At 43.1% G+C, this 23,050-nt stretch overlaps 1 protein-coding gene across 2 annotated transcripts in view; it reads left to right on the forward strand.

Annotated features, from left to right (window-relative positions):
* Positions 1–21,788, forward strand: part of LOC142585652 (palmitoyltransferase ZDHHC18-like) — a 28,623-nt gene extending 6,835 nt beyond the window's left edge. Inside the window, exons 5-11 of one of the 2 annotated variants that reach the window (XR_012829118.1) lie at positions 723–774; positions 1,807–1,909; positions 5,877–5,986; positions 7,778–7,868; positions 8,807–8,990; positions 11,431–11,506; positions 19,175–19,313. Coding sequence is in view for 1 of the 2 variants with exons in the window: in XM_075696576.1 (XP_075552691.1) it covers positions 723–774; positions 1,807–1,909; positions 5,877–5,986; positions 7,778–7,868; positions 8,807–8,990; positions 19,175–19,332 (698 nt within the window). In the remaining variant the exon portion in view is untranslated. Of the gene's footprint in view, positions 1–722; positions 775–1,806; positions 1,910–5,876; positions 5,987–7,777; positions 7,869–8,806; positions 8,991–11,430; positions 11,507–19,174 lie in introns of both variants that reach the window. The other variant, XM_075696576.1, reaches the window with a different exon arrangement.
* The last annotated feature ends 1,262 nt before the right edge of the window (positions 21,789–23,050 follow it).

Consider the following 23,050-nt stretch of genomic DNA (forward strand, 5'->3'; position numbering starts at 1 on the left):
TCAAAGATAGAAATGAAGTTCATTCAATTTATTTCATTTCATTCTTTTGTGTGCATGTCTTCAGTTTAGTACTGCCAGTATGAATACAAGTGAATGTCTGTTTATTTTACTGTTTGTGTTATTAATGTGGCAGCAAAGTTCAAATAGTAAACAAACAAATTGTTACTGTTGGTTATTTTCATGGCTATGGTCATTCACACCAGTACATTGTTCATCACAGTATGTTGAACTGAAAATGGTGGCTAATGATGATATCAGCCATTATAAAAAACGAGATGAACTGGAAAATCACACCTATACTTAACATTAAATTCTTGAATCTTGTATTTCAGTTCATCAGTCATGCTGTGATCACTTAGCAACAGACTCGTACGTAACAAATTGCATGTAACCAACTGCCAACCAATTGCATTTTTTGATTGAGTAACCGCAGTCTTGTGTGCAAGGTACTCGTACAATACATTAACTGCACTTTTGAATGAGGTGATTGTAATTGGTTACTTTTTTTCTGTAATGTGCACAACTTTGATTACGAGTGCCTCTGAACCTTTAATTAAACATGTACACGACAGGCAGTTGGTTGAAATAGCACATATTTTGGTGTTGGCTGTTTACCATATAGGAGTAGGGTTGTGTTGTATAAATCACAGGAATTTCTTCAGACATTGCAACGTGACTTTAGGCATTGCTACTTACATTTCCTGCCTTTGTATGCATTCCAGTTGCCCGTGAACATGAGTCATACCTAGAGGCTGTGAAGGAATCCCCTGCGAGATATCCTTTGTGCTTATCACTTGTGTTCCCAAGATAATGGGTTGCTAACCTTGAGATTATGGGCTTTTCAGTTCACATCCTTTCTTCCTTTAGCTTTATATCTTTATTCTTTCAGATGAAAATGCCTCACGTTTAGTCAGCATTCAGTCATGGAATGCCCTTCTTTCTTTTTTTTTTATGTAGCAACCTATTCCACTTGGTGCAGTGTGAAAAGGACAACACATAGAAACACAAACTTTGTTTAGTATGATTAAGTAGTCTTCCATAACTCAATTTTTGTTACTTGTGCTAGGAAGTTAATACCAGAAGAGAAAATAATGAATGGCAAGCTTGAATGTTCTTAATTTTACTTCGGTGCACCAGTGAGGCATAACCCGCCATGGTTCCTCAGTGGCTATAGTGTTCGGCTGGTGAGCACGAGGTCACAGGATTGAATCCCGGTCGCGGCGGCCGCATTTCGATGGGGGCGAGATGCAAAAACACCTGTTTGCTTAGATTTAGGTGCATGGTAAAGAAGCCCAGGTGGTCGAAATTTCCGGAGTCCCCCACTACGGCATGCCTCATAATCAGAAAGTGGTTTTGGCACGTTAAACCCCATAATTTAATTTAATTTTTAACCAGTGAGGCATCACAAATTTCCAAGTATATTCTTGTATTTGGACTGTTGCGGTTTAGAAAATATTCTCAAAATTTTCTAGGTTGAATCTGTGGTTCCTTTAGAGTGTGCCATTGTGTTTATCTAGCATCAAACAATTAAGTGTACCAGAGTAAATGCGGTCAGAATTTTTGATGTCATACCGAGCTTGCGTAGCAGCTTCAGAGCAACATCGCATTCACATTTCGTTCTTATGTTGTTTTTTTTCTCACTTACTATGCCTCTTCTCACAGTAATATTGCCCATTCTGCTATTGCAAACCTGTAATTTACTAATGCACCACAACTTCATTTTCTAATCGGTGTTCCTTTAATTGAGGCAAATGTTTTTTAAGCATTTCCTGCTGCTACTGCTTCTATTCCTTGACTTGCCATCACTGTGGTTGAAGGAGTGGTATGCTTCTTCTCTGTATGGTCCATCATGGGCCTGGCGGGTTTCCACACCTACCTCACTACTTCCAACCAGACTACCAACGAAGATGTAAGCTGCTGCCCTTCTTTTCTTTGCGTTCTTGCTTCACTTGTGTTTCAACTTTCATGTGGCAAACTTTCGTGTGCGAACATGTCTGCAAGATGGTTGCTCTGACTGTTTGAAACTTGTTGGACACTTGTTCAATGCAGGTATATGTACAATTTTGCTCATTAATAATCCAAGAAATCAATACCAGTTTTGCCCATAAAACTGCACTACACAGCCATCAGTGCCTCAATGCTCCAGAACATACATTAGAAACAATGCGTAAGAAATTGGAGACAACGTAGGGAAAGACAAGGAAGCAACACCCTTGTCTTTCCTTGTCTTGTGTCCCCGTTCTTTTGCGCATTGTTTATAGTGAACCTGTTCTGACCCACCAGACTTACAGTTGTCCAAAACATACTAGTTCCTAAGACGCGACAACATTACAAAAAAGTTGCCTCATTCGTGAGGTCACTGAAATAAGCAAACCTTTCAGCAGCTGGCGGATTTACACAAATTCTGTTTGAGTTCATCGTTCCTGGCATACTTGCCATTGCATTCTTAGATTGTCACTGAGAATACAGTGGAACCCTAGTTATACGTCCCCCGGTTTTGCGACGACCCGGGTTTTACGACGGATTAGCGCAGTGCCGGTGAAGTCCCCGTAGAAGCAATGCATTACAAACTCCGGTTATCCGATGCAATTTTATGCCTGACCCACATTATACGACGACCCTCGCGTTTCTCTCACCCCCACCAGCAGCCGCCCGCGCCGCTCACTGTGCTGTAATAGCGCCTTTTCTTCTCCACAATCACTTTCTCCCTCTCTTCACGGCAGCGTCATCTCTCGTCCCATTGGAGAAGCATTTCTCTGCTTCCAGTTTCCCAGCAACAGATTGCTGACAAGGTAGCGCGGAGAGGCCTAGGTTTATTGTACATGTTCTCTGTTCTTCGTTGTAATCCTAGCTGCCAGCGTTCTGTGGAGGTTTTGAGTTGTGTGGAGCAACGCGACACACAATGTCCCGAAAGCGGACAGTTCTGTCACTTGGCGATAAGCTGAATATTATCGAGGAAGCCGAAAAGAGGCATGGAGCCATGAAAGCCAGCATTGCCCGGAACCTTAAGATACCCAAATCTTCGCTTAAGACGATCCTGGCAAACAAAGCGATGATATTGCAGAATGCCAAAAAGTTCGAGCACAAGCAGAAAGATGAAAAATTAGAAAAAGTTCTCGTCAAGTGGCTGCATCAAGCATGGAGCTCTGCGATCAACGTTGACGGCACCATTCTAAAAGAAGAGGCAGACCTTGTGGCATTGCGTCTGGGGTTCGACGACTTTCAGGCATCGAACGGGTGGCTGGTTTGCTTGAAGAAACGAAAAAGGATTTTGTACAGCCGCCTCTGCGGAGAAAGCACTTCCGTGGACATTTCGACGGTGAATGAGTGGATGGAGTCGCTGCCGGAGATGATTGCTGCATACAAGCCCTGCGACGTTTTCAATGCTGATGAGAGCGGTATTTTTTACCATATGCAGCCAGAGCAAACCCTTGCGTTTAAGGGTGATGGCTGTCGTGATGGCAAGCATAGTAAAGAGCGTGTAACGGCACTATTCTATGCTAACGAGGGCGGTTCCGAGAGGCTGCCCATGCTTGTTGTTGGAAGGTTTCCCGACACCGCTGCAACATCAGACGAGGACAATGACCACGCCACAGATGCCGTGCCTGTGCCTACCACGTTCGCCGAGGTGCTACGGCACATATACGGCATCCGAAACTTCATCTGTTCATGCGATGCCACAGAGGACCTTCTTTTGGACGTTGTCCAACTCGAGCGAAAGCTCTTGGTTCACGGATCAAACAAGGTCCAGAAGAAACTTACCGACTTTTTTTTAAAGTTCCCGCCGGCTGGCGGGAATCGCGGCAGTAGGCAGTGGAGTGCCATAAAGGTTCGTTTGAATAAAGCATGATTCTTACCTGTGCTGCAGCATTAATTCTTATCGCGTTAACGTTTTTGGTAATTTGGGTTTCTAAGCCCTGCAGAGTATGTTAGTAGTTTACATTGAAATTTCTCGTAAATCCGTCGCGCGAAATAAGTAGTATTTTTATAGGCATAATTTATGTTTGGATTTTATGACGCCTGCATTTTACGACGGTTTTTCGCGGTCCCGAGAAAGTCGTATAATCAAGGTTCCACTATAGTTGGATGTTGAATCACACACACAATTGTTCTCTTCGTCCCTATGCGTCTTCAGGGTTGTCATGCTTTTGCCTTCAGACAATTGGTCAGTGCGATACTGTCATTGGTGCTGTTAACAATAGCCTGCGAAGTAAATACTTGGTGGTAATTATTAATAATAAAGAAATGCAGCAGATCCAATGAGTTGGAACCTATATACTGCAAAATTTTGTGTGACTGTACACATCCATGCACATGGACGCGCTCACACACATGGATGCACAAACATGCGTGGGCCCACACACATTATATTGAGCATTTTGTTAAGCGGATTTGCTGACTACTAGCGAGTACGACGGATTCCTTGAACGCATCATGGTTTCAGAGGCAGCATGCGCATACGTACATAGTGCGATTCGAATCTATTCTATCCGCAAGAAGCATTTACTTCCTCATTACCATGCAGCTGCAGGTGCGTGACGGCGAGCTTTCTAGTTCTCCTTTTCTTGATGCGAAAGCGTCAAATGGCTCATTGAGTGAAAGAGCAAGTATCTGGTACCTGTAGCAGCCTAACTTCGCATTGGCTGTAATGTCACATCACGAGCATGGCTCGACAGAGTTCCCATTGGCTGCGACGCCACGGCACGAGCGCGCCTCGACGGAACGGGGGAGGCGAAACGGAACGCCAACGTGCCAGGCATTGCGTGAGGGGAGGAGGAATCTCCGTGATGCTACATCACCCTCACTCTCGGAAGCCTGCGTTATTGGTGCATTCCTTGTCCACTCAAGCTCTTGCCTGCGTTCTAACTGCAGCTCAGTGCGTTCGCTTGCCCAGGGGGAGTTTATAACTCGAAGGAGCATTCAGCGGCGTTCAGCTGGACATTAATGCTTTCGCATTCACAACCCGTAAGAAGCGTTTAAATATCCTCAGTTTGTTTTTCTTTTCCTCACACGGCCAGCGCTTCCACTGCCACGAATGAATGGATGGATACTATGAGCGTCTCCTTTGGAACAGTGTGGTGGCTTGTCCACCAAGCTCTTGTTCTTATTTTTGCTAATGTCCTACCTATATTTTTGAAAAAAGAAAAAGAAACATGCACCAAGAATTCCCAGCATCTAACTTTCTGAACCTCTACTGGGAACATTGTTCTTGTACACCTCCATTGTTTTCGGTCTCCCTACTTTACTGCCACCAAAACCATAATCGCCTCTTAGTAATCTCTATTGCGGACATGTTTACTTTCCCTCTGCTCTCTCTGAACCCAAGGTCTTCAAGGAGGTCCGAGGAGCCTAAATTGACAACTGGGTAGATAACTTCACATTCTAATAAAACATGTTCCATCGTTTACCTAGCTTTACTGCAGCAAGCACATGCTTCTTCTTCCTTAGTGCACTTCGCTTTAAAACTACACTTTCTAAGGCATCCTGATCTTGCTTTGAATACCAAGGAGCTTCCCTTTGAGTTATCATAAACTGTTTATTTCCCGATTTCTTTTTTTCCTTGGATGTGGGGAGGCGAGCGCCATCTGGCGGTGGTGCGAGAAATCCAGCGGTGTGCTTACTTTGCTGTGATTGGTTGGCTTATTCGGCAAGAGAACAGCCAGGCTGCAGCCAAGCTTCGCTTTTAAAGAGGTGCTGCATTGCAAAGCAAACAAAATTGTGGGTCTTGGAGAGAATAGTAAAGGCAAGCTTGTGTGTGTTCTACTATTGCCAGAAGACTCGGGATCCTCCCTTTACATGTATGTTATCTGATAGGAGCTGTAATTATGTATCATGTGGACTGGTAACAAGAGTGCTTATGGTTACTTTGTTCCCAGATCAAAGGCTCTTTCTCATCAAGAAGAGGGCAAGATGTGTACAATCCATACAGCAAGGGCTCCTTCATAAGCAACTGCATATCGGTGCTGTGCAGCCCTGCACCGCCAAGGTGAATGACCTTACTTTTATGTTTCATCATTGTAAAGCATCGCTGCAGACGATGCAGCGACAGAAAAGAACACAAAGATGTTGTCTGCTTCTTTGCAACGGTCTGTTGTCTGCAGTGTTGCCTTCGTTGGAGTTGTACAGTCGAACCTTGATTTAACGAATCATCGGATATAATGAAGCCAACTTAAAATAATTCTTGCCAATATCAGTGCACGAGAAAGATATGCTTATTAGCAAATATCCAATAAAACAAAGGCATTTTCGTTCTGGGTGCGAATTCATTATCACAAGGTTCGACTGTGTGTGTATATATATATATATATATATATATATATATATATATATATATATATATATATATATATATATATATATATATATGCCAGTACATTGCTTGAAAGAGCAGTGTGTATGTCAGTTGGGATTGTACATGGCTTTCTTAATCTAGGGTGGCACAGAATACATTCTTGGTTGTGGTTAGGTTGTCCATAGCTGTTAAGAATTATATAAGAGGGGATCCAAAAGTAGATAGAATCAAAATCTTTTCACTGAGGCAGAAGGGTAGCTAATACTGACGTGTGTCGCCGGCTGCACGTACTACACTACCTCCTCATCAATGAGTCCAAGCAGCACCCTTGTGTAAAGTTATCTGCATTGCTTTCTTTTAAGCCTCTATCACCATCTGTGTGGGCTTTGCGATGATGAACATCAAAGAACAAAGTGTGTATATGAGGTTCTGTTCTCTCTCAGCAAATTTTGATATCAAGGCGCTTGTTCATGTTGAACTTGTTCATGTTCATGTTGCTCTAGCAGTGGTGGGAATGCTGCTACAGTTGCTCCAATATACTAGATCATGTTAAAGCTGCTATGTTCATGCTACAAATGAGAGAAATTGCTCCAAAGCTGCTCCAGCATGACCCACACCTTGTAGTCTCTCAGGCCAATGCGAAGAGGATTTGTAGTGAATCTAGTTGATGTTGTAGTGAACGTCAAGGGGCAGCTGCCACCACTTTATGCGCAGAGTACCATCGCATCTCTTGCCATTCAAAAGTTAAATGAGCTAAAGAGTCACTGAGCTAATCCAATCCAATGCATGCTACCCTGTGTTCACGATCAGTCATTCGGAAACTCTATGCACCGTATTCGTGGGTTTTGCGTAGTTGAGGATGAATTTCTGTTGGGCCTGTAGTGCGCGCTCTACCCATACGCATTGTTGGCATGTCCTGCATTCATAGTTCGTACTGGCGGTGTGGTCTTGATGAAGATGTGTTCCTAAACTGATAGTGCGAACTTTGCGCATTCGGTACAATGGATGTGTCACAGGTCACTCGGCAAACTGAAACTTATCTTATCCCTTTGCATGTTATTAGCTGCTTTGTGGTGTCCTGTTTACCTGCATGTGTTTGTAACACAGCAGATTTGTAGCTTGGCCATTTTACTAGCTAGATGTATTTAGGCCTAAAATAAAATTTAGCCATCCTGCACAACATGTGACTGTATTTGCCGTGAGTTTTTCGTGCCTTTGTGTGGCTTGCTTTACCGGTGGGGACACACAGCACTTTCTTTGTAAAGCGTTCTGGTTGACTCAGTGTGGCTGCATGCTGGTTGTGATTTGTTTGTGAGTGCTTGCATGCACGAATTATCTTTGTTGGGAATATTTGCATATTCGGATATTTTTCTTGCTACAAAATCTGCTTCAAAATGGTCTTTCCCATTCCCACCACTGCTCTAGGCTCCACTGTAAAGCACAAGTTTTGCTATAGTTTAGTAATTGGCAGTATTTTGCTTGCAGCCTGATTGATCGGCGAGGTGTGGTGATTGCGGATAGCGGGCCGGTGTTGAGGGAGAGCTACGGCACTGTTAAAGCATTTCATCTATCACGGGTAAGTGAATGCCACGTTCATGTGGGGCAGTGTTTTATATCATTACTTCCTTAGGTTAATATAGTCAACCTTTCTTATAATGAATCACAGCTGACGCAACAATACCTTCATTATATCTGTTGCTCCTTTATAAGCATACTTGCTGATATCGGCAAAAAAGTTTCGGTTCAGTTCATGGGAAAGAAACGTAAGTGTGGTGTCTTCGACTGGCCAGTGAAGGATCTCCTGTAAATTTTTGTGGTGCTTGGTGGCTTGCACTGCTGACATATGGCACATGAACATATCTAAATTACAAACGTGCTTGTCACTTTCAATGATGTGCAGCTATGCAATCTATTTGATCATATGGGATCAGCATGTTGGCTTGCTAGCTGTGAGCCAGCCAGGCCAATCCGTCGGCCAATGCGCATGGACATCCCGAATGTGCCATTTCAAGTTGCTCTCGCTAGGTATTTGATATTTTTATTACCGGAATACATAAATTGAGCTATGAGCAAATGAATATTGGCTTAGCAGTAACCACTGGTGTCTCAGATTATGCATTTTTAAATAATGGCTTCATTACAGCAGCTGAATACTCACGGAAATAAAGCATTGCCAAGCAAATTCTAGATTTACTACATTATATTTCATTATATATCCAGGTTTGTTATATTACGGTTCAAATGCATCACATTTTTACTGCTGAAGAAAGAAGAGGACAGCGAAAGAAAAACGGATTATCACAAGAGAGGTGTTTTGTTCGCTGCCATAGCTTTTCATTAGCAGTGCACTTCCCATGTCATAGAAAATAAGTAAACTAAACATGTCATGCAAAGAATACCAACTAGGTTAAGTTCAGGTTCTAAAAGTTAGAATGTATAAGAGAACCGGTACCTGTTTTTTTGTTCCCCCTCTGTCTCATTTTGCCACATTTTTTTTTTTTTTTTTAAATGCAGAATGGTCTTCAGCTCAATGCTAACACTGCGAGCGGGGCTGTTGGCCCGACTCCCATGATTGACATGAAGACCAGCCATGTGCCATACACTGGGCCTCCCCTGCACACGGGGCGAGCCACGCTACCCCAAGCAGCCAATGGCTCCTACCCGCGGGACGTACTCTATCAAAACTCTGGCAGCCACGGTCAGTGCGGTGCATGTGTTTTGTTTGTGTCCTTGCCTACTTTCTCTCCTATCCACATGCAAGCCTTTCCCCCCTTTTTCTTTGCCATTTCCATTTATATAGATTCATTGAAAATAAATGTACATAATCAGTGTACTCTGCTCAAAAAATCTAGCGCCAGCCTGTTTCGTCTGAATTTGAAGGATAATAAAGAAGCTTAAAAGGGAGCTTGGGGTTGGGCAGTGAGCGATAAAAGGTGAAATTTTAGGCATGTAAAGTTAAGTAGAAAGACAATGGTGTACATTAAAGGTCAGATGCTGGTGCATGATGATTTAGATGAAATCAATAACATCAGGAAGTGTAGAGCTCAGCGCAGGTACCTTAGTGTGTAGAACAAATAACTGGTGGTCCATTGGAATAACAAAGTGGGCACCCAGGGAAAAAAAATGGTGTCAAGGTCAGGAGAGGATTGGGAAGAGTAATGATACAAAAAAAATTTTCAGGCATAGGAGAGGTTTCGTTGACACTGAACAGCAGTAATTGGAAATCTAAGGGATCCTAGGATGCCCTTGTCCTTTGGTGTGTTGTTAATATATAGGTGGTTGATGTAGTAGTTTGCCCGAGACCCACAAGGTGGAGCAAAGTAACTAATAAAGGGAAAGTGAGACATCCACCCAATTGATGGTTGATTTTTGACATTTGACATTGACATTACAAGTTCATGTTTTGCTACAGTCAACCTTTCGTCTGTAGAATGAATGCATGCAAAACAATTCCAGCGCATCGGAGCGTTTGGGATTTTGGCGCACAGTAATGATACCCTGGTGCAATGTAATAGTACAGCGGTTCTTTACCTAACTTCATCTGACCGAGCAGCAAAAGCTATGGGTTGTCACCCTGTACCGAAGGAGAGCCACAGCTAACCTTCTGGTGTGCAATACTTGTTGAATTGAAGGATTGTGTACACATTAGCAGCACATAATCGTTTTTATTCAAGTGACAACATAGTATATTTTCATTCCTATTCGGCTGATGGTAACGTTCTTAGCTTAGACGAAGTGTAATGTGCAAAATAACGCCGTACAACCACATCTGGACTGCCGTGTATGGTTATAGCTATTGTGAAGTGGCGCACGATCGAAGATTGTTGTTTTCAAATGCGCATTCAGTTTGCGTTCTGTTTCACCTCATGCGATGGGCCTAGGCCAGTCGCGTGAGGAAAAACTGAACTCAAACTAAACGCGCTTTTTGAATAACGATCTCCGATTCTGCCACTGGTGCTCAGTGCTTAAATCCTTCAAAATTGGCCTCTGTTTGTGGTCAATTTGGCCAGCAAATCGCTGGCCACATGAGCACTCAATCACTGATGAAAAACATGTTTGATGTTCTGTGAACATGAATACGAACATTTAAAAGATCTGCCATGAACAGGTGCACTTCTTTGTTTTTATTTGCGTCATCAAAAGTGGTAGAATTTCTGAAAGTAACTTATATGTACATGGATTTTGTGAGGAGGCTAAATTCTGCCCTGACAGGTAGTGGCTTATATTAAACTCAACAGTGGCTAGATATGTCTTAAAGCATAGTGATATTGAGTTTCCTTGCCTGGTTTTGTTAATCCTGGCACCTTCAATGAAGTCGCACGCTTGTTCTGAACATAAATGTTCTGGCTCTCCACCACGACCATGTATGCTTTGGTATACCAGAGCCGCTTTACTTAATACATGATATCTGGGGTAGCTCTGCTTATATTCATTTACATTGGTGTTTGTATTCTGTGTATCTTAATATAGTGACTTCTTGCTTGTAAGGTGCATGTTGTTTTGCATGTTGCCACAACTTTATTTTGACTGTTTGTAGTTGTGAGCTGACTTGATTCAAAGCTGTGTAGAGCTGCTTGATCTTGCCGATATGCAGAGCATTTTGCTTACCTAATTTAAAAAGCCTGGTGAAAATGTAAAGTCAGCATTGTTTTTCTTTTTCTTTTTGTAGTTTTAGATAGAAATTAATTTGCATTGAGTGAGACCATCTTGTTCCAGTTGCATGTTTGCTATTGTTATTACAAGGGTTAGAGCCTTTGCGAGTTCCAGATGTGAATAAAATAAATACTTTAATTTGCACTGCTAATACAAATGCAATGCAATAGACATCCCATCTTCTAACTACAGACCATACTAGATCTTTCTGCTGTTTCCGCACGCCACTAAACCCAAGTGCAATATCTATTACCTTGCTTTACCAACTTCATCAGCAGCCTAAAGAAAGAATGGTGAATCTTCCGTGCACCCCTTGATCTTGTTTTTCTTCTTCCTGCACACCACATTTGACTGCATGAGATAAAGCTCGTTGCAAGTTAAGACCTGTTCTTGAAATGTCCTTCTTCTGTTTCTCATTTTTTCTTTTCTTTTTTTCTCTCGTTGGTTATGGTTTCATTTTTTGGTGATGGATCCGTGGTTTTCAGGTTGACGTTTCTCCTTCCTCTTCTCCTTCTCTTTGCGATTTACCTAACCTTTCCTCCAGTGCCTCCGAAAAGACATGTGAGTACATATGGATCAGTGTTTGCCTTGCAAGTTTCACTGCGCTGCTGGCTTCTCCTGGCTTGCCTGTCTATCCTTTACCTCTTGTTGCTAGGGTGCCTGTGCTTGCTTTCTTATTTAGGTGTGCATGTCTTTTGTGTGTGTGTGTTGCCCAAGTAGCCTTGCAGCATCATACCACTAGTACGCCATGGGTTGAGACATGTACGCTGTGCCTTTAGCTTACCACGGGTTGCTGAAACGCTTGTGCTGCCTTTCTTGCCCGTGCATACTGACGTGCGCCTTCTTGTTGCGAAGCACATTAGTATTACAGCCTAATGTTTCCATAACAAATTCGATCGTGGGTGGGGACAGATTGCAAGGTAGGACAAAATGAAGATAGACCATACTTGAACTTTGCGTGCAGCACATTACTGTCCAGCTTAATTTAGAGTGTGAAGCAGATATTTGGTGTCTAATTTCTTTTTCATTAGTTCAGCAGTTGCGGAATCCTGCCGTTGAGTGTGACATTCAATTCCTGCCACAGTAGCTGTGTTCATACGAGGGGCACAATGCAAAGGGACCTACACACTTATATTTTGTGTGCGCTTAAGAATGCCTAGTGGTTTACATTTGTCAGAGAAGAAAATTGGTGTTACAGTTCTCTGACCTAGTCAGCTCACTAGTGGTTTCATCATAACTTGTATCACTTGAGTGCCATATGTATTACGTGTGTCAGGGTTGTACTATAGATTTCTATGATGTGTGTTAGTGTTTTATGTCACGTTCAGTAGGTAATCATAACAACTTTGTTCTGCTCCTTTCCTACCCTGTGGGACTTCAGTAATAGCATAAGGTAATGTAACTTGACATAGACCCAAGCTTTAAAGTGGCCCTGCCTGGAAGATTACATGGTAGAGTGATGGCAAAGGAATTTGTTGTTATTCGTCAAAACTGTGAAAAGGGCTTTAGTTAGCAGCTGAAGTAATATTATTTTTGTGGCTTTATGTGCAAAAACTCCTTCTCAATTCAGGTGTAATAATGTACATACACGCACTCTCAGTGCATGTTGTCTATCCCTGAATCTTCATCACATCTCACAGGCTTAACATTTTTTTCATGACATTCTCGTTTGCTTAGCAGCAGTATCCCATTTTAAGCTTAAAAGTGTGTGCTCGGAAACTTGAAACATAATGCAGCAGGTGTTGTGAATGAAACGTTGGCTTGCTTTTGTTACGTAGTTGGCTTTTGGAATTTAAACTATGAAGTTAAAAAAATTTTTCTTGATTACACTGATTACATTGATTTTGCTATCACAATGCATGCGGACATGTTCTGTAATCACTATAGTTAACACACCACCTGGCCATCCTGCTCAGATTCAAGTCAGCCTTGAGAGGAGTGCTGTGGCTAGCCATGTGGTAGCATTTGGCTGTGGGTTATCAAGATTGCATAATGACATTTTGACACATCTGCTACGGAGCTCTTCTGAAGGTCAAGAGAAAAAAAAAGACCTTTCACTCTAGAATGTTCTCAACATTCTTCAAGGCCTGGTTGTTCTATTGGCAAATGTTGCACAGTCAAATCTCAGTATAACGAATCACGCGGGATCACCGAAAATCGTTCATTATTTTGAAATGTTGTTTTAATGACAACCTGTGCTTAAAAGCCAGTGGACAAACCTAGGAATGAAAATGACTGTACCTTGGCAGTAGACACTTGTGCAGACAAGCATACTCTCAAATAAAAATGTTTCACTCACGTCAAAGCTGCTTTATTTAAAGAAGTCAGTGATTTTCTTATGGCGCGTGCAGCATGCATGACCGATTAGGAATGAGTCTACATCTTCCACTTTGCGCGATACCTCATCGGGTACGTCATTGCACCAAGCGATGAAAGTGTGGACTTTGTTCGTATGCACTAAAACATCATTGATCGACACGATCTCATCTTCTGTGTTCGGTGACCCATAGTCGTGTTCCTTCGGGTCATCATCATCACTGGAGGCGTCGTGAACACAGTTCACAATCTCTTCAGTTCTCAGGTCCATCACCATTAGTGCTGCGCCGTCGCTGTCCACGTAGTTGTTGAACGAAGAGACGGCGGGCAGCAGTTCCGCAACCTTGGTCCACAGGTCTCCTGAGTTATTGTTGGTCACCTCCAGGTCATCGTGAAGCTGAACAGGCGCTTTGACAAGCCCTGCTTTTTGCTAGCAGTTGGTAATGATGGGCGCCTTCAAGTTCCGCCAAGCTCCTGTGATCATTTCCGCTGCCTGACGAATATTGATTGCAGTCGGCTGCTTTAGGCAGAGGTTGATAATCAACCGCGGCACAAGGCACTGACGAAGTTCTGCTTTCACACTCTCTATAATGCCCTGGTCTAGGGGTTGCAGCAAGGACGAGTTGGTTGGCGGCAGAAACTCCAAGCAAACATGTGTCAAGCAAACATTCACAATGTGAGCAGTGCAGTTGTCGACAATTAGTAGAATTCTTCAGTCATCCCTCCTCATTTGGTCGTCGTGTTCGATAAGCCACTCGGAAAAGAGTTCTGTGGTCATCGAGGCTCGTTTGTTGGCAGGCTAGTCATACGGTAAGGACATGACATTTTTCATGCAGCAAGGCTTCGCATACTTGCTGATGACAAGCGGTTTAATTTTCTTCCTGTCTGTTGCATTGCAGCAGAGCAGGACTGTCACGCGAAGATGCAACTTCTTCCCTCCTTTGGACTGCTGCCCTTTGAAGTGCATTGTCTGGTCTGGCAGGAGCTGATAAAAACATGCAGTCTCATCCGCGTTGAAAATATCGTCTTCAGAGTACGATTCAGCCACCTCTAGAAAACAATCATTGCGCCAGGTATCTGCGCCTTCTCTGTCAGCAGCCTTTTCCTTGCCGGAGACTACCTGCCAAGTTATTCCGTTCCTTTGGCGGAAACCAAAAAGCCACACCACACTGGCGTCAAACCCAGTTATTTCAAGGGCATTGGCAAATTTGCTAGCTTTTTCTTGGAGCATTGGGCGAGACACGGGAATATTTTGCAGTCTGGCATCTTTGAGCCACGTGAAAACAGCTTGGTCCACATTTTGAAAGTTTGAAATCCCAGTCGCAGCCGTTTCCTCGTAGGAGGGAGTTGTGATTCCCAGTGAAGCTTGACAATCTTGTCTCGATCTTTCAAAATGGTCGCGACAGGCGATGGGGCAATGCCATGCTGTCTGCACACGTCGATTTGCTTTTTTCCTGTGTCGATTTCCTGCAGTACGTCCAATTTGTCCTGCAGTGAAAACTGCTTTTGCTTCTTCTTGTTGCCTTCGCTAGCTGCATTAATTGTTAAATCTTGCGTGAACATCGCCAAACCTTTGTTGTGAAGTTCTTGGTAAAGTTTGTGGTGAAGCAGTTGGCACTCGACATGGTGATGATGATATCTACTGCACTTGCGATTTCTGTTTCACGTGAGAGTTGCGGCGCTGTTACTTTTAGCCAAATTCGTAATACTGATGTTACTTGGTCATACAGGGGAAAATAAGCTACTTGCATCATTCTAAAATATGCACTGTAATGAAATTCATAGTTCTAAAATATATTTACATTGAAAATATAGGCAGTCTGGTGGGGATATTTAATATATTCATAAATTTGAGAAATTTGTTAATGTGGTGATCGTATTAACGAGATTTGACTGTTGTGATTTCTCAGGCCTACCACTTCGCCGTCCTTCAATCAACCTGTAACCTTTCTGTGACCCTTCTTTCCTCTCTGTCACATAAATTTAGAGAGTTTTTCACAAAACAGAACATCAAAAAGAAAGAGGGCTGCTGCAGCTTGTATTTGCCAATTCACTCTTCTAAGAGCTACAGCTAAGCACACCACTTCCTGTTGTGGGAGCATGGGGAAAGTCGCCATTAGATCAGCCTGTTATCATATGCACACTTGCAAAATGTGTTGATACTATATTTGTCTACAATTACCAGGCGTTTCTTCTTATGCAGAACACTTTCTTTTAAAGGAAACTGTCATACCTAAGCCGCTGCTGTTTTTGCAGATATGCTAATGTGGCTAGACAAACATTAACAACAAGAAAAGGTTGGTTATTAATTTCACTAGTTAGCAAAAATGTGCTAAATAACTGTTAATTATTCACTTTAGGGCACATACAACTGCAAAAATGAAGCCAAAGAGTAAAGTCATATCTGCCTAGTGGAAATCATTAGACTAGCACCACTGTCAAGATATGCCACCTTAAGATATGCAACAAAATACTACATTTGCATACCGTTACAGTTCCCCTAAAGTGTACCTCTAACAGTTTGGGTCAGTCTTAACCGAATGCCGAGGCATTTCTACCTTTTAATGAAGTTGCACGTTGGTGCCTTTTGTATTTGATGGCATTATCCATCTCAACCTCTACTTGTACCTGCTGTAGTGGCCCTAGTACCTACACATTGCATTCTGCTGATGCTGCTAAGCGTTAGGTTGCAGGTTTGATTGCTCGCCACAACAGCCAAGGTCTGATGGTAGTGGAATACAAGAATTCTTGCGCACTTAAGTTTAAGTGCCCGTGAAAAGGACTTGCGGAAGTCGAAATCAATCGGGAGCCCCCATCATATTATACAGCATAGTGTCCCTCATTACCCGCTGTGAAGTCTCGGGATGTTGAGCCCGGTAATTACAATTCAAAAATTTTTTCAGCTTCATTTGCAGAAAAGAAAAAAAAGGAAAAGAAACTGGACGTGCTTGTTTTTGGTAGGAATCGGGGGTGGATAGGTGGATCCATTAAAAGCCAAAGAGTTCACAGGATTGTCCAAGAGCTGCAGTTAGACACTGAAGTTTCACTCCTTAATGCCACCAGCTTCCTTTTGTCCGCCTCTCCTCCTTGTTAAGAAATGCTTGTCTAATATCCTGTAATGGCACATGCGCAAGTTTTCAAAAGTGGTCTTGTTCAGAAAAAGCTAGCGCAGTATCACGCAGCTATTTACAGTGGCGGGCATGCTGCACCAATCTGCGCCCACTGGAATTTGTTGCTCAATGCTGTTCCAAAAGGGTCTTGTTTGAGCTAAGTTGCACTACTGCTGCAACCCGACCTAGTTTTGTTGGTGTGAAAATTGGGAAGCTAACACGTAACAAAGCTTGGCGCCTCTGCATTCATTGACCGCATTCATTCATGGTGTTACAGCCAGCATGACTGCCTAGAGAAACCAATTTATTCCTATTTTTACGCACCAACCGTCAGGCTACAGGGAGTTGTGTGGCCATGCTGGCTTTGCGACTGCATGATCAACACTGTAGTTTTGCACATCAAGGGCAGATGCGTGCGTAATAGCACTTTGTAGACAAAAAAAAAAGAGCTAAGAAGTGTCGACTTTATTAATTGCGCTGTGTTGCATATTTTTCAAGAGAATTCCACATCAAGCGTTATAACCACACACACGGTGATTGGGTCCTAGACCGCAGTTCATGCTTTTTGTCAACTATGCCATTGGCAATACATGTATCTTTGGTAAAGCTTTGTAGTAAAAACTTTAACATGAACAAGGAAATGGCACAGCCCTAAACACCTTGTCTTCCGAGTACACATCAGTGGCGGAGTAAAGAACATTACGTGCTTGCACCGCTGATTGTGGTTAATAAAACAAAATCAGAATGTACAGAAAATAAAGCAAATAACTAAGAGAAAATAACTGTATCTGCACTGGTAAATTGCCTATCTAAATAACAAAAAGCCCTGCTTGCTGTGAAAAGAGACTTGGTAAGCCAGAAAAGACGTAAAAATGAAACTCGGACAGTTCGGACCCTGCCTTCGCGTTCCCGCCTTCTCGCTGTGACATCACGATTTTGACATTGAGTGTTTGAGCCTTGATAACTGTTCATTGATGAAGTTGTATTATATCCCATCCTAGAAGAGTGGGAGGCTGTACTTAGTCAATTTCAAGAACTTTTACCAGCCCACAACAGCCCAACCACACGCACAAAAAAAAAAATACTTTGATATCCTTGACGTAACACTGGCACTGGGGTTTCGGCACAAAATTTGATAAGAAGGAACTGTGACTTTCGCTCGGTCTTCTAATAATCTACTTATTACTGCAGAATTGAAGAAAATAGAGCTTCGAAAGGATATTTTGTCAGATTAGGCTGATTTAGTGCTTGTCATTATAGTGTCCCTTTAATGTTTCTCAGCAGGTAGCATGACATTGTGAGGGTAGGCTTGTCGCTGCTGTTGTGATGTGCTGTGGTCACGGAGCAAGAAACATTTAGGAGAGGAAACTCCGCTGTTTGTGGCGACCAGAAAAGGTCACAAGCCCGCGGAGCCGTTATCGTGCTGGCGGCCTGGAAAGAAATTACCGCCGTTGAGAGCGCGCCGGAGCAGCCTGCCCGGGCGCTGCATTTTTTTTTTTCGCTGCGGCTTCTACGACGCGCCGCATGGCGCCGCCACTGTATATGGCCCCGTTGGCGCATACAACAATTGTGACCTTATCTGGTCGCCCGCGCTCGCTCACGCTGACGGGAGTTTCACCTCCTAAATGTCTTACTCCGTGGCTGTGGTGAATCACTTATTTTGCTTCTGTTCTTATGAGGAAATGATTATGTTGACTAAAGACAACACTAAACATTATTTAGTTATTCTGTGTGCCCTTTCGTTTACGCCTGCTCCCGTCACAGTAGTAAGTGCTCCAATAGTAGAAGAGTCTGTTGTGAAATGATGAAACCCAGCCTTTGAAACGCAAACACCAGGAGTCTGTCTGTTCTAGGAGTCTCTCTGTGTCTGTCTACTTCTCTCCTGGTGTTTGTGTCTTAAAGGCTGGGTTTCATCATTTCCAAAAGTAGATTTTGCCTGCTCCAATGGCCGCTCCAAAGCACTCAAGGGCATCGCACCAATCAAAGTAGGCTGTGGCCATAGAGTTACCTAGAGGTAAAACTGTCACTGGCATGCTGTTGTATGCATGGGAATGCCCGGTAGTGGTGGCTTCCGATTGGCATCCTTCTCAGAGAGACAAAACCTCATAAAGGCGCATCTGGCTCACAGTGTTGTATCTGTCTCGGTGGTTCATTCTTTGCTCAGACAACATGCAAAATGCAGATTTTTCTTTATTATTGTGTAAAACATCTTTCTCTTTTATTAAGCTATGAGGACTCGTGTTGGATTGCGTAATTTTATCAAATGTGGGCAGTACCAGCGGGCCACTGAAGTCTCAAGAGAAAATACAAGGCCTGCAGTTGCGATACGTCAGTGTAGGTCATCTGCTTCTGGCTTTTTTTTTCTCTGCTTGTATTAAATGTGAATACCAAACAATAACAGCGTGTGTATTACAAACAAATATTTTATAATAGGATTTCATTTTAAGAAATTTTGATTTGTGTGTGCTAATTGCGTATGTTCTAAACCAAAGCCACACAGCAGAAGCTCTGCACGCCCACGTCTTGGCATTCCCATGGTGATACAGTGCCTGCAGTAGAAAACTAACATAGTCTGGTAGCATGACCTTTGCTTCCAGGTAAAATGGTAAGAAACTCTGCGGCAGTGATTGTCTGAACAGATGACTGGCCATGAACTGAATAAGGGTAAAGAAAAGTGTCAGTTTGCCTACCACTGGTAAATATCAAGGGGGGGGGTGTCGAGATTGGGACTATTTCTTTCCCAAGTCATGTGCACCTCTCTGACGCAACCACATTCTTCTGGCTTTCCTGTCCACCCCCACAGGGAGGGGCCACATACCCGTGGCCGTAGTGCCTCCGCAGTCGCGCCACCCATCCGAGCCAAGTTCGATCACCAAGGGTCTACTCCCAGACAGCATCGACCACGAGTTTGGGGTAGACGCTGGTAGTCAGCTCTCGCTCCTCAAGCAAAGTTCGGTGTGACCGCGCCAGGCATGCGCACATAGTCTCACAGAAAACAGGAGAGGCCTCCTCGCCAGAGAGTGCCGCCTCTTGCCAACGCCTCGGGCCGCCGCACAGTTGTCTGTTATTACCTCCTGCACTGCCGACAAGGTCGTGGCAGCGGAACAGAGAACAAACAGCTTGTTGACTTGTGATTCTCCACCCCTGAGCCAAACCAAGAACTGCAATGTATCATGGCATGCAAAGTTTGGGGCTAACCACCATAAGGCCAGAACGAAAACACAACTGCTCACAATTTTTTTCTCATCGCCATCGGCAGAACTTGGTGACCGCAGTATCCCATTCATTTTGTATGGCGTAATTGACTTAAACGGTTTTACATTCGCTGAAGATGGCTACGGAATGCATTGGCAGGACAATGTCAAAGGTACTGTTTACATCTGTTGTGTGCATATCTTATGCCAGTTATTGTAGGTCCTGCTCTGCCATGTATGGTGGGTGCTCGTGTGACAACTGGGAAACGTATCTGGTTTGTTAGCTTATGGAAATGCCTTTGCTATCTCTTGACGTGAACAGAGCTTGCTCTTCGTAGTTTCTCGCGAGCCAGACATCTGATACAGTTTGCTTCCTAATTGGCATGGGAACAGCTTTGATCTATTAGCATGCCATGCTTATTAGTATTGTTATTATTATTACACAATTAGTGCAATCACTTGCCTGGCTTACAACTCACTCATGTGCACCTCAGCAGTGTGTTTGTGTCCCATCCATTCCTTACGTTCTTGATTAAGCAATGTGTGTCATATTTTAGCAAGGTTTGAACTGTCACGTTAATCTTTGTGAAATGTGTTTCCCATTTGCTTTGCTTCGTGGATCCAGATAATGGTTGTAGCAATCATTTTAATGCCATATGGTGCTTTCCGCGTTGGGTGGCTTCGTTAGCTGCTCCATGGAAAAAGACATTTTTTATCAGGCTAAGCAATACCCGTTGACTGGAAGGTGGAGTATATCCTTTGCAGTTCGCAGGCTTCAGTGTTGCAGAGTTGTAGTTGAACACACGCTGTCAGACAACCCCTAGTCACACTTCGTTTTAGCTCACTGCCATCTCGGCAATCGCACAACGGTCACACCTAAGGCTGCCACCAGTCTTTAAATGTGAGCCCGCCAACCGTACCTTTAGCGAGCTCCGTCATTTAGAGCAGAGCTTTTATTTCGTTCAGGTATTGAGTGTGCCCTCTATGCCATACTGCGTGGGTGTTGGTTTTATATAGCAGACTATATTTGGTGTGTAGTGAGTTCGCATAAATACTATATGCCCACGCTTATTTTGTTTTTATTTTTGCCCCATATCTATGAGAAGACATTTACTTATAGCATTGAACAAAGAGAAGAAAAAAAAGGCAGTCTTACCCAATGACGCACACATGCTCCCCATATTTCAGCTCACTTGTCTGTCAAGTCGCGACTTTCTTTTTTTTAACTGATGTTTTTGTTGGTCCTGTGTACAGTTGAACATGTAATGAATTTATTGCTGTTTCTGGTTGGCAGTACATTTGTTGAAGTACATGTTGTGATGGCCACCCCTGTAGGTAATGCGCACAGAATGGGCTCCACAGGGGAGCTGCAGGTTGCCCGTCATGTTTAAGTGGTGCTCAGTGTGCTCTGCAGCGTGGTGAATGAAGGCCTATCTGCTATTTGCTTATTGCAATTTTATCATGACTCATCTGTCAGGTTTCCGCACCGTTTACCTGGCACTGAGTCGCTGAAAAACTGCAGACGTGTGTTACAGCAGAGAAGTGCTTTCTCCTGGTGCATTTCACTTGCATCTTGTCGCATTGAAAAAAAAATTGGCTGTTATAACTCGTTCTTGACTGAGCTTGTGATGCATGTTTGCTTCAGGAAGTGGCATATTTATTGTGTTCAAGCCACATTGTTATGGTTTCTGCTTGAAGACATTCTGTACAAATCAAGCAGCAGGTGAAGGAACTTTTGTGAGGTAAATTAATTATGTTCATCAGCGTAAACTAGGACCTCGGAGTGGTCCTGAGATTTTTTTTGTATTCGTGTTGTCTAGCAGCATTTTTGAAGAACTGTGGTTGCACCTTAGATGGTCAGTTATGTGAGCCTATAAAGATGACACCACACATATTATAGGGCAGCATCTTTAACTGCTGGCAGTACACCAGTGTGTTTAGCTTATTTCAGGGCTTTGACTGGAACATTGGTTATCATTCTCATTTCACTGATTTGCTTCAAAGTACTGTTGTGTTGCACAAAACCGTGATTTTGGTATTTGACAATGGCATATACCGATGCTTGTATCAGTGTACATATGCATTATACACATATACATATATAAATATACTTGAAATGTACATAAATATGCTGTGTAGATATTTTTGTGGAATGTGTACATTGGGTTTTTAATTGTTATGCTTTTTGCATATCGATATTGCAATAAATAATTTTATACAAGACATGGTAACCTTGTACAGTTTCTCTTTGGTATTACATTGGAAATAACCTCTTTTTCTGTGTGAGGCACCAAAAGTGGGAAGCCATAGTTACAAAGCCGCTTCTCAAATCATAGCTGATAAAGTAGAGGACATTTCTTGATAAACTAAGCACAGCTTTTATGCATGTGTGTGCATGGCAGGTATTGCGAACAGTGGTTTCAACAGATTTATTGAATAGCATAGATAGTGCTGTACAAGCATCTTTGGTGCAGTTCATGTTGCAAGGTACTTTAGCATCAAACTTGCAGATTTTCCATGTACACATGAATGCTTTCTCAGTGGTGAAAATGGGGCATTTCGCGCTGGTTTGTTGACAGTGCAGCTGCACCAGAAGTGTGCACTGACGGGCAGGTGAAGATTGGCTAGTATAGTGATGTTTATTGCCAGTAGGAGCAATAACTTGGTTCCATGGTGCCTAACAAGGCATTCGTGCTTTTTCGTCATCGCATAGGTCAAGTAACTGTGACCACCCATTCCGTCATGCAACTTGCTGCATGGTTTGAGTGGTTATAAGACAGTCTGCTGCCATTCACAAGGTCGTGGGTTTGATTCCTGCCTGAGGCTGCCGCTTTTCGATGGCAGTGAACTGCAAAAATACTAGTGTTCCGAGTTTCACATACAAGTTCATCATCATCATCAGCCTATTTTATGTACACTGCTGGACGAAGGCCTCTCCCTGCAATCTCCAATTGCCCTTGTCCTGTGCCAACCAATTCCAACTAGCGCCTGTGAATTTCTTCACCCCACCTAGTCTTTTGCCGTCCTCAACTGCGCTTCTTTTCTGTTGGCACCCATTCTGTAACCCTAGTGTCCACTGGTTATCTAACCTACGCATTACATGATCTTGGATTGTAGTGCGAAGGGACCAACTCACCCAACTTTCTATCCTTTTGCACTACGCATTACGTAACCTGCCCAGCTCCAGTTATTTCTCTTAATGTCAATGTGGATATCGGCTATCCCTGTTTGCTCTCTGATCCACACCGCTCTCTTCCTGTCTCTTAATATTATGCCTAACATTCTTTGTTCCATCACTCTTTGCATGGTCCTTAACTTGTTTTCGGGCTTCCTTGTCAGTCTCCAACTTTCTGCCTCATATGTCAGCTCAGGTATAATGCATTGATTGTGCAATTTTCTTTTTAATGATAATGGTAAGCTTCCAGTCGGGATTTGAAAATGTCTGTCGAATGCAAGTTACATACAAGTTAAGGAACCCCAGATGT

Source organism: Dermacentor variabilis, chromosome 6 (assembly GCF_050947875.1).
Source record: "Dermacentor variabilis isolate Ectoservices chromosome 6, ASM5094787v1, whole genome shotgun sequence".
Lineage (NCBI taxonomy): Eukaryota > Metazoa > Arthropoda > Arachnida > Ixodida > Ixodidae > Dermacentor > Dermacentor variabilis.